The sequence below is a fragment of the Plutella xylostella genome, chromosome 2 (assembly GCF_932276165.1).
Source record: "Plutella xylostella chromosome 2, ilPluXylo3.1, whole genome shotgun sequence".
NCBI lineage: Eukaryota > Metazoa > Arthropoda > Insecta > Lepidoptera > Plutellidae > Plutella > Plutella xylostella.
In genome coordinates, this window is record NC_063982.1 from 4,944,799 (window position 1) to 4,957,551 (window position 12,753).

The 12,753-nt window shown below is 36.5% G+C and overlaps 1 protein-coding gene across 1 annotated transcript in view; it reads left to right on the forward strand.

Annotated features, from left to right (window-relative positions):
• The first annotated feature begins 4,611 nt into the window (after positions 1-4,611).
• Positions 4,612-12,753, forward strand: part of LOC105398584 (homeobox protein Hox-C4) — a 42,972-nt gene continuing 34,830 nt past the window's right edge. The window contains exons 1-3 of the mRNA XM_038113396.2: positions 4,612-4,844; positions 9,294-9,867; positions 10,209-10,406. Of these exons, the coding sequence (XP_037969324.2) occupies positions 9,342-9,867; positions 10,209-10,406 (724 nt within the window). The 5' untranslated portion in view covers positions 4,612-4,844; positions 9,294-9,341. The remainder of the gene's footprint in view (positions 4,845-9,293; positions 9,868-10,208; positions 10,407-12,753) is intronic.

Sequence of the window (12,753 nt, forward strand, 5' to 3'; positions counted from 1 at the left end):
ATTGGCAAACACCGGCTAATCTTCAAGATAGCACATATACAAATGGATATTTTCATTTAAATAACCGATTGCGTTATGTCGAATTTGAAGACACAAAATTTAATTATAGCAATGTCAAACGAAAAATTTTGACAGAGGAAGTGTCGAATGTCAAACCATTGATGCATTTGACGGCGCTAAAATTTAAATTAGTGCCTTCAGAATCGATTGACAGTAAGTGCTAAAATTACAAATTGTGCTTCCAGAATCGATATCAACATGTGCTTAGTACCTACTTACATACATTACCATCTATCTATTTACCTACACAGATCACAACCACCCACTTCCCGAATAATCTAGGGTGAGAACCCGTCAGACTTGACAAGTTGACACTCAATCGATTAACATGTATTATAAGGTCGTCTCGGGATACGCACGTCGGGGTATCTTATCAGCTATCACTGATATCTGTATATACTGACAAGTGTTGGATGTTTTCCCAGGTCGAATGGGTTTGAACCCGTTTTACTCTAAACATCTGATCATATTCAATTTTAAATTTAATTCAGATTCCTGTAAATATAATCTCGAACAGGCATAACTATTATTATTATTATTGTGCATCTATGTAGCGCTAAGGTTTTTCTTTTAAACTGTAATGCTATGTAGTGTGATGATGAATAAATAAATAAATAAATAAATAAAATAACATAATAAGGCACCTACTACAGATGCAAGACTTGAAACTAATTTGGGTGTACTCTGTTTTTGTAGGTATATCTGGTTTTTTTTAATGCGATGAATGGAATTTCACGTAGTTAAAAACTTTAAACGAAGTACTTGATGATATTAACCATAATATAATAATGAAGGTGAAGGAATATTTTTTGTTTTATAGGCATAATATTTTTTATACTTAAAAAGCAGAAACTACCAATTTTTTGTCATTCGGTTTTCCTCGTTCTCGTAATGAAAGTCACAGTGTTTTCACTACGGGAGAACCCCTTATTTAGTCCTAGCTATATACGCTCAGGCGCCAAACCCCGCCTTGGGACCTAAACAAGCTGCTTTCACCCCTTGGGTAATATGTTCTATTTCACTTTGGGTCCAAATATTAACCCAACCGGTATAAACCCATCACTCTGAGTAATCTTGTCTCAATTTTATTTGTGATGATTTGTGATCTATTTTGAAATTATTTTGTGAACGTCAAAGTAAAAATATTTATATAAATATTTGCTCTGTCTGTTAGGAATCAAAATCTGTCAGTTACTCAATAGTGCAGTGCATGGTCAACTACTTTCTGACGTGAAGTTAGGTCCTGGGTTTGCTTAAATTAATTTATCTAAAGGTAACCTTTCGGCATCGCACGCAACGGACGCATCGCATTCAGTATTTTTGTATAGAAATTCACACAAGTCCGTCCACTTCATCGGCATTGCCAACGCCGTTTCTCCATACATTTATTAAAATCAGTTTGATCCGATACGTAATATACCAATAGGTGGACGCTTACCTTGCCTACTTCTTATCGTGTCGGTGAAAAACACTTCAAAAAAAATAAAAAAACACGCACTCACGCCTTGTACTAATGTACTCCCTTGCGGGGTAGGCAGAGGTGCATTGCTGCACCCAATTTTCGCCAGAGTGTTATGTTAGTCCCAATGTAATAGGGGGCGGGCCTATTGCCATTTTACGGGTACATCCAAGACCCGAGGACAAATATCTGTGTTTTATCAAATATCTGCCCCAGCCGGGAATCGAACCCGGGACCATCGGCACTTCAGTAGTTGTCTATTAAGGTTTGTCACTGTGGTGTAAGGGTTAGGCCCAATTTCACACCATTCGGTTAGGTTAAAAATACCTCGGTTTGGTTACATGATGGACTGTTAAGGTTTGTGAGTGTCCCACCATGCCAAATCAAAGGGTTTTAACCAGTCAGATTTGTGTCAGTCGCTGACTGCCCAGGGTAATAAGGTATAGGTAAATAACGACCATTGTTAAAAAAACAGTGACATTCAACACGAAAAGTCGCATACCTTTTGAACGGCTAAGAAAATATAGGCAAAAGCATTCACCAATGACTCAAAAAAACAAATCGAATGTCGGTTCAACCGTTGAGGAGCTACGCTGCCACAGCCAGATACACAGACAGTCATGTTAAACTTATAACACCTGTGTTTTTGTTGGTGGTTAATAAACAAACAAAATTTACCTACATAGGAAAATTAGCAAAATTATGCCACTCAAACTATAGATAGATAGATAGATAGAATATTATTTATTTGTAAACACACATAACATAAACTTACATAACTTAAATACTAACACATATGTACAAAAATGGCGGTCTTATCGCTTAAAGCGAAAACCTGCAAGTTTCGAAAGGCTAAGTACTCACTGAACTACCCACGAAATCTCCACTTTTGGAGATAGGACTGCTTTTAGCTGCCTATCTCTGACGCTAATGGACAGTAAGTGACTTCTGTATGTGTTCAATTAACCCACTTTGTGTTATCTTTATTTGCGTAAATATATCGAGCTTTTAATAAAAGCTTGTTTCTACATGAAACGGTAGATAGGTACTTAGGAGGTGTGCGGTGTATTAAATTAAGTTAAAAAAAAATAGTTTGATTATTTATCAAAGATCTGATAAGTTTTTTCCTAGTGTTGGTTTCTTAGTAAGTGTAAGAATACTGCTCTAACTGAAATTCTTGTGTTTTTTTTGGAAGCAGCACTCTCTATGTTTAGAAATACCTTACCTAAGAGCGTATTTTATTATTATTATTAGTCTGAATAACTTATTAATTTTAGATAAGCCAAAAAGGTTACAATCCAACCAAGAATCTAAAAAAGCTCGGGATTGTCAAAAAAAGTTTCCCGCCGTTCAAAACTTTCAAAGAAAACACACGTATCTCTCCCGCTCTTTCTTGTAACAAAAAAATATTCTGCGTCTTTTTCTCGCGAGCCTTGCCATTGGTGGGAAACTTTAGGCCCCGCCCCCATTCCAAAAACAAAGGAATACTCGAAAAGAAAAGAAGGAGAAAAGAATACTTCCATCACGCTCGCTCTCGGCTTCGTTCAATGGCGAGCTAACACTGTTTTAAGTAGAAATTTTCTTGATTTAATTAAATTACTCGATTGTGAACGCTACGCTTTCGTGTAATTTGATTTTGTTTGAAATCCCTTTTGTTGATTATGTTTTTTGATCTTATTAGTTTTTAAGCTGGTCGGGTTTGTTTTAGCTCTTGCGTTGTGTTTGATTTGCATATTACTTAACTACCTACATTTATTTTAGAAAATTTGTTACATTACCTATTGTTACTATTTATTTATTAATACTTTTATTGCACAATTTACAAATGGTTGTTTGTATGTACGATCAGATGCATTTAGCTTCAAACAGACGTTTTGAGTTTTGAAATTTTAAACATATTATCCCAGGATAGTGATTTTCTGTAGATTTTGATTATTGACTTATCGTATGAGCCAATAGCACCTATTTGTACGTAGTTGGGAAAATTGAGAACTGTCACAGGAATCATCTTAGCTGAACTTTGACTAACGCTAGTAGGACGACAGCTCTAGTACTTAGGTTTGTACCGACATGCTAAGAAGAAGATAGCAAAATTGGTAGCACCTACAATCCTATATAACTATAAAGTCCTGACAATAAAGAGTGCGATTTTTAATAATTATCATTTATTTACTTACAGTTACGGCTTTTTAGCGGATAAAATTTGTCCTTTAATAAATGTATTTATAATACGGTCTGTAACTATTAGTAAGAATCCACTTCCGTTTTCAGGACTTTACAGTTTAACTGTACCTATCTCTTTTTGTAGATAAGAGATTTGAGATATACCCAAATAAGTACTTACCTATACTTTAACGGCAAAAGAAATAAATTGCAAAACCTTTGAATTGATTTTTTGGCTAAAATATCTCAATATGCGGCTACGTAATTATAAATTAGCGGTCATCGGTCCTGTGAGCTGGAGGGCGTCCCACATACCTGGCTGTGAGTGCAATGTTAAAAGTGGCTAGTGGTAGCTTAGATTAATAATATGCGAATAAGATGATGTGTCACATATATAAAACAGAACAGCATTTACTTCATTAAAAATAAGAGTTTTGGTCGATTTTTTTTTAATCTAAGGTACGCTACGCTTTTATCTTTATGCCTTAGCTTTATATATAGGTTCCATAGACAGAATAACGTGGACCGTACGAATGTTAAGAAGATCGTAAGAAGGTAAGTAATATTCTAAAAAAGTTTAAAGAGTACTTATGCAACCTCATTCTACAGCCAACTCCTTTCACGCTACATTCTCAGTTCCGAACTCCTTGCTCAGACTATTTAACTACAAACAGCCAGGATCCTGCCGCGGTTTGCACCAGCATCACAATCCACAATGTACCAACTCAAGCGAAAACAGAGCGAGACAGCTAGCCCGAAGACAAGGACGGACAACAAAAATGGGAGGAGCGTAGGCTGAAACCATAGTTCCATGGCCTGCCGCGCCCTTCGAAAAACTAAACATTTTAATTCCAGCCGGGGTTATTGTGTTGAGAACCGCGGGTCTTCGCAATTTGGCCGCTTAGTACCGCCCAATCGTTTTGTCCACACACGGCACGATATGGGTTGATAATGGGTGATACTAGGCGCGTTATAATATAATTCAGTCGGTTATTACGGCTGGTTGAGGGCGGATTTGACAACCAGTTTCCCGCGCAGTTTTGACGCTTTGACGTTTCGTGTTCTTTATTTTCGAAGTGTTTCGTGCCAGTTTGTTTAAAAAGGATTATTTTGTGCAGTGAAGACAAGTGGGCTTGATTTAGATTTTTTGTGTTTAGAGAAGGTTGGCATAAATATTTTTTAGAAGTTTTTTGAATGCTAATAAGTTTAGATTAAGTATTTTGAGTTAGTTTTATTCCCAATTTTATACTGGGCGGACTTATTGCCTTACTTAAAAGGTGCAACCTTAGGGCATCGTGTATTGCTAACAAATACTCGCCACGACGGGAATCGAACCCTGAGCTTTCCCCGCTATAGCGAGTGGAATATAAACAATTAAACACGTGAGGTTTTATCATCTTTTGCAAAGACACTTTAAGAAAGATTTTAAGTTTTTTTACAAGATTATGTCTAGCAGTGTGCCATCTACACTATGTAACTACTGCGACCAGCTTTATATCATTTCCTTGCATATTTTATGATTAGTGACTGCTCCTTATAGATATGTACGTTTTTCCCACCCTCTCGGCATTCAGCGACTAACGACTCCCGCCACGGTGTCAAACAACCTTAGCTCCAATTTCACAATAGTCGGTTAAATCATAACCGGGGAAAGGTTGATCAATTATAATGTCATCTCCATATTAGATTCTTGACAGATGTGGCAAAAGTCAAGCAATAATCCATGGTTATGCTCTAACCCACTATGGAGAAATTGGCACAGCTATTTTTTTGTTGAAACAGAACTGATATACGATGATAAGAAGAAGAATGTAAGTTGTTACTGGTTATATGAGACAGTGCCGAAGAGGGTTCGATTCCCGGCCGCGGCTATCACTAAACAGCCACCTATTAAGTCTATCTGTGTATGTATAAGATTTATTATCTGAATATTCGAAATTCCTTATGTTTAAATTACAACAAAGTGGTATATTTACTAGCATCTTGTAATAAATTAATAACAGTAACCCAAAAATTTTGCTTCACTTTTTATATAGGTATTATGTATATGTCTTAGGTAGGTAGGTACGCATTATATTTTGAAAAAATATATATGCCACTACGCCACAGAATTCAGTGAAAAAATATTTTTTTACGATTTGTATTGAAAGAGTCAATAAATTCAGACAAAGACTCAATTTCAATCAAATATTTTCTGAGCCAATGTTGACTTACTCGGATTTTTGTGAATTGATAGGATTTTTTGTATAAAAACTTACTTGATACCGCAATATTAAAAGTCTGCTGAAAATCTGATATGAAAAATCTATTGATCTAATTTTGAAATCAATATAAAATTGGTATTTAATCTAGGTACATAGATAGTTCAATATATTAATTCAGAATATAAAATAGTGCCGAGAAACCGATGATCGGTGGGGTAAAGAAGTTCTCTAGCGCAGACTACGAAACGAACTGGCAAGCGTAGCGTGGGACGCCCTCAGGCCCGCTGGACCGACGGACTTAGACGAGTAGTCGATAGTGGCTGAATGAGGAAGGCCGATGATAGAGTGTTGTGGCGCTCCTTGGGAGAGGCCTATGTCCAGCAGTGTATGATTACGGGCTTATGATGATGATGGTTATAAAATTAGATGAGGAATACCTAAATCTAGTATTATAGTTACATACATCCATAGTGACTAAGTGAATGCAGTTTCATGCCCATTTCATTCAGTATCCTAATCCTAATCCTAACTATATATATATATATATATATATATATATATATATATATATTATAAATGCGAAAGTAACTGTGTCTGTCTGTCTGTCTGTCTGTCTGTCTGTCTGTTACTCTTCCACGCCAAAACTACTGGACGGATTTGAATTAAATTTAGTATACGGTGTAGACCCTGAGAATGAACATAGGCTACTTTTTATCCCGGAATTCCCACAGGAAAACTTTTTAAGGCGAAGCGAAGCGCGCGGGAACAGCTAGTAAAATATAAAACTAAATCGCAGGAATTACACAAAGCACCAATAAAGATGAATGGCCATTTCTCTATGGCGCCATGACCCGCCATTGCTGAAATTGCCAGCCATTGATAAAAAATATACTAATGTGTAGCCCATGGCTACAGTATATCCTGGTGTACATTTTATTATTATGAGGCATGGGGGAACGAAGATATAGGTGCTGAAAGATCAACCCCCAAATTCATAGAGTTTTTGACACATTACAATAGGTTTAAAAATTACGCTGTCACATACAAACCTTTTCACTGACGTCGTGTGAATCAAAGTGAATTTTAACGTTGTTGTAAATTTACAATACGTTCTATGAATTTGAGGGCAAGTCTTTGTACTGACTAGATGTTTCCCTCATACTAAGTTTTTTTTTAAACGTGGTTATGATTTTTTAAAATATTTTTCCCTCATTTAGAACACTTATATCATTGAGGGCGGATTCGACCAACGTCGAGTAACTTTTTACTCACGAGTAAAGTACCAGTTACTCGCGAGTAAGCAGATTTTGCATTCTACCAAACCTGAAACCAAGATAACTAGCTTATCCCAAGAATAAAATGTTATACCGCCAAAATTGACCGTGTAACGAGCTTATCCGAGAGTAATTTTGTAATGGCGGCGGCACATCAGCTGATTAGAAAACCGTCATAATGACATATAAACACATCTGTCAAAACATAAACAAAAGTACAGTGAAACTATTAATTCATGAAATTAATGTTTGAGGAACTAAAATTTTCAGGAGCCTGGCACCATTGGAAAAGAAACATAAAAGTCATAACAATTGTTTATGGAAGTTGGCGGTTGGCTGTTTTTTCAATTTTCTTATTAATTATTAGGATAATCTAGATAAAAACAACTATTTACGCTTGTTTGCAATTAGGAAGAAGAAGAAAATTATTCGTAGCCAAGCTAGGGAAGTTATTTATCGAGTTTATATACAATGTTTAGCGGAACATGAAGCTGAACACATTTTGTCGAATTTGGAGGATGTTTACGCTCGTACAGCATCTATGACGGGTATGTAACATTGTACAAATTGTAATAATTCATTTTTTATTAGTACCAACGCTTCATTTATCGATAAACCTAGGTTTAGAGCCCAAGTCGATCATTGTTTACATACCACTGATTGTAGGTTTCATCTGGTTTCAGTTGAGTCAAACCTTAACATTTTGATACTTGAAGATATATTTTTTGTTTACTTTCTAAATTCACATTGTGTGAATTTGGGGGGCATTGTGTAACACAAAAATATTTTTTTATTTTATTTTATAGTTGTATCGGACCAGCGTGCCAAAGAGGGCAAAATATGGAATATTTCTAAATCCTGGAAGAAACAGAACTGGCTGTCCAAAAAGAGAAATTGATGTATTTACTATGTGTGCCCTTCGTCAACAGATCCAGTTTTTTTATACACTTGTTTATTGTGTATTTTAATAACGTTATTTAAATAAATATTTATTGGTTTCACTATTAACCTTCATACTAACACCTTCTAGCTTGTATAAGAGCATTTTTGTGGATGGTAAGTTGTTTTTAAAATACATAAATAGGTAAGTAGTTTACAGGCAAAATTTCAAGTATCAAAGTCAGTTATGTTTCGCTATATAGGGTTGCTACATGAGAGATAGCAGTGCCCTCATTTAATTTCAGGACTTTATAGTTTCACTGTACGTTAAAAGGCAAAGTCTCAGAATAACAACAGCGAATAAAATATTAAAACATAAACAATTTCATGCTTTTATAATCCATTCAAACTAAGTTGGCATGTCATTTCTATTGCATGCTTTGAAACGCAGCTATTTTTATTTTAGTTGCATTACAGTTTCGTTCGTCGTTCATTCAATTTAATCATGGTATAACTTGGTAGAATGCAAATGTACTTATCCTAGATATTTACTCGCGTATAATTTTAATTCCGGTATAGTTATTCTCGTGTAACGTGATGTTTGGACTAATTCACCCTGAATAAAAATAGGTTTGGTTAGTGGCTGCAAAGCGGGTCAGATTTGGCCATTCTCATTTACAGCTTTAATACTTAGGTGCCAAAAATCAACCATAAACTACATCGCCCGAATAAAATTACCTATCTTAATTAAATACTGATTTGAGCAATATAAAAGTACCTATATAAGTACCTCAATTGACATAGTGGCTTGTTATCAGTTTATTATAATGATATTATCGAGAAATTAATAAACCACCACTATCATGGTTATTGGTTAGGCGCGTGCTCGCCACGCGTTTGAATTTATTATCGAGTTAGATTATTCAGTGACATTATACAGGGTGTTGGAAAAATTGTATTATAAGCCAAAAAGAGTTCATAAAAGGGTGTTATTATTTTAACTTTCATATTTTTCCTATCACGTAGGTACTAAGGTCCTTTCTTGGTTTTAAGTGTGATTTGTCAGTTATGACATTGTTGGTTCAATCGCAAAAAAGTAAAATCATTATATGTACGCGTCTTTTCGTCATCTTTGTCGAAATTGTTATTTATTTGGGTTTATTCCTTTGTATTCAATTCACATCCTTTATAAATTCACTTGTCTTTAATTATATAAATTATCGCTTGTAAAGTAACATTAACTTTCTTTCACAGGACACCGAATGGAGTAACTCCTAAACGACCATACACAACCAACTGACCATGTCATCCCAAGTGTTGCACCAATCTCTATACCGGCGGGAGACCCCCGAACCAGACAAACCTCTAGACATTGAAGAAACTGAAAGCCGATCAAACAGCCCCAACGAAAACCCGACCAATTTAAAATACTACAACAGACCCGACGACGAGAAAACCGTTTTGACAACCAAAAAGTCGTTTTGCATCGACGCGCTATTATCCAAACAAATTGAAGAGTCGCCGACCTTGCAAGAGAAAATGACTCAGCAGAAATACTTAGCGTACATCCAGCAGAAGAATTTCATACCGAGATATCAGAATACGGACGAAAATTATGACACACAGATTGAGTCGAATACCATAGACAAACTTCGCAGTTTCGAGAATGAAGGTCAGAGGTATGAGGAGCAAAGAGGTGATAGTCCCAGGTCTGGTGGGAGTACGCCGAGGAGTGGAAGTCCTGGGTCTGACAGGTCTGGTGGTAGCTACAGTCCCCCCATTTCACCAGGAGTCGAGGGGGGTCAGGAGTGCGACAATTATAGGCCGGGTAAGTGTGTTTATCAACCTATAAAGGAATCACCCTTTCTTAAATGTGCTTATTGAATTGTAACAGTATTTTCGGTCCCACTCCACATTGAATTTTGATTATCATAATGCCATACGCCTACGAGATAGCTACGAAGAATAATATCAAATGCCTTCTGTCTTTTCCGTCACCCCTTTTTAACCCGACGAAAAAGAGGCGCGTTATAAGTTAACGTGTCTATGTATCTGTACATATGTTTATCTGTATATCTCGCTATGGTAGCGTAGCTCCCAAACAGCTCCACCTTCGATTTCCTTTTTTAAGCTAACCCTCACATTACTACCCCCCTTCTCCTCCACCAGGTATAATCCCGAAGCCCGGGCTCCTACCGCAACCACAACAGTTCCAGCCGCCCATGTTCAGCTACCCGCCCATGCCGGTGGGCGGCGGGATGCCGTCCGCTTTCCACCACCCGGGCGAGCGAGCCGCCCTGCATCACATGCAGCTGGAGTGGCTGGCCAGGACTGGGATGCTGTATCATCGGATTCCGGAGCTGGCTGGTGAGTGTTTTTTCTTTATTCAAAGGTTGTCTGTAAGAGATTGATTTGTAACGAAGACCAGATACACACGCGATGCAAATGCTGAGGTTTAAGGGTGTTTTTAATATCATGCAGATTCCATCAACGACGCGGGATTTCCCCGCACGTATTTATTGTAATGCGTGGAATATGCACGAGGGACGCGGGAAAACCATAATTTATCAATCATAATTTATTTCAATAATCAATCAAAAATCAAAATCAAATCATTTACATACGGTGGTGTAAGTTTAATGTTTCTGTATGTCTGTGTATCTATCGGTGATAGCATATATCTAATAAACAGATAAATTGATTTTCACCGAGTATAAATAACCCACATTTTATCAGAATCAGCTTAGCTCTTGAGAAAAAAGCTAGCATTACGTATTTGATTATCAAGTTACAAAGCCATCTAAAGAAACCTTCATACACAAACCGCGATATACCCTACCACCTTACACCTAGGGTGCAGGCACCAATAGCTGACATGTGTTGACAAATACACTGACTACGAGTAGGGTGCATGTGCAAACATTGACACCGGCAGTGCGAACCTGTCAATCTGTAGGGTGGCTTTTGGATGTCCATTCTCTTTGTGATTGTGAAATTAAGCTCGATTCAAAAGTTTTGCAGGTTGATGCATTGAAATTTGGAAAGTTCTTAATTTAAAAAAAACTTATATTTACCTTATTCTTGTAACTGTGTCGATCTTTCGTCAGCATTTTAACAGAACTATAATTTACCTTTAAGCTAAGCGTCCACCTTTCGGCCCCGTACGCAACGGACGCATCGCATTCAGTATAGAAATTCACACAAGTGCGTCCACTTCATCGGCATTTCCAACGCCGTTTCTCCATACATTTATGACAATCCGTTTGGTGCGATTCGTACGATACCGATGTGGACGTTTACCTTTTAATAATAATAATAAATAATAATATAATCTTTATTTGCACACCAAAAAGAAAAAAAACATTACAAAATCAAAATTAATTTAACAAAATGAACAAATGGCGGTCTTATCGCTAAGAGAGATCTCTTGCAGACAACCTTTGGATGGACGGAGAGAAGACGTTGGATAGGGCATTCTGGTGTTAGGTAAATAAATATTTAAGGATATACCATTTTACATTCATATTTTCTCATGCATGTTTTTCATGCTGGTTGCTGGTATCTCTTATATTGATTGACATTCTGATATAAATTGACATGTTAACTTCAAATTAACTCAACTTATCTATTTGACAAGTTTACTTTAACTATGCGTGACATTTTGTAAATATTTCGATTAAAGGGCCAGTTTTTTGATCCCTAGTTAACTCAACCATTGGTCAAAAATGCCTGCCATTAGTTAAAAACCAACAAAATTCGTATGCAGCTGTCATGTTTGACAAGTGACTTGACTAATGGTAAAGTTGACCACGGATCAAAAAACTCGGCCTAAATCGACTTCAAGTTACTTGTTCAAACTTATAATGAGTAAAAGTAAAATAAAACAACATTATTTTTGGGAAAACTCTACCTATTCTTTGGAAATCATAATTGTCATAAGTACAGTGTTGCAAATGGTATATGTAAGAAGTCAAACAACTTGGAAGGTCATTTTTAATAACTTATGTTCAACGACTTTTAAGAATAAATGTATGTATCTAGAATTCTAGAACATAGTATTAGGCTGACCACTTTTGCAATAAAAGATACTTCGTAGCAAAATAAAACATTTTTTGACAATATTACTAGAAAACCTGTAAGCGTTAACTATTTAAATAGCGCATTCAGGGGGTGTCGTTAATACCGGCTAATCACATTTGCGCATATGTCCACCAAACGCCACTTTACCCTACGAGCGCCCTTATTCCCGAGACATAGAGTTCAAAATCGCTAGAGCTTTTAACCGTTAAATGGATGGGGTGTTTTTGACCCCATTTTATTTCTGGTTGTTTGTAATTATGATTACAGTTAAACGCTTCAATAGTTTTGGCTAATTGGCTGGATTAAGTTTCGGGATAAATATAATTGTTGTTTGGGGTACATTTGTCACCGTGTTTAGATTTTAATTGGGGTTCGCTGTTTATAGCTGGGGTAGTGCTGACTGTTGTGTCCTCGGTCTTGGGTTCAAATGCCGGCCGGGAAAGATAATTCTTAATTTTATCCTATCGCAGGCAGGATAGTGTACGAAAGCTCCTTTTTTTATACAACACAGGATTATACAGGACACAAATTTATCGTCCGCATTTTGTTTACTTGATAGTAAACCAAGATAAACGTTTTAAGTTCAACATAATAACACCAACGAAAAAAGTCACAAATCTTCTAACCGAAATAA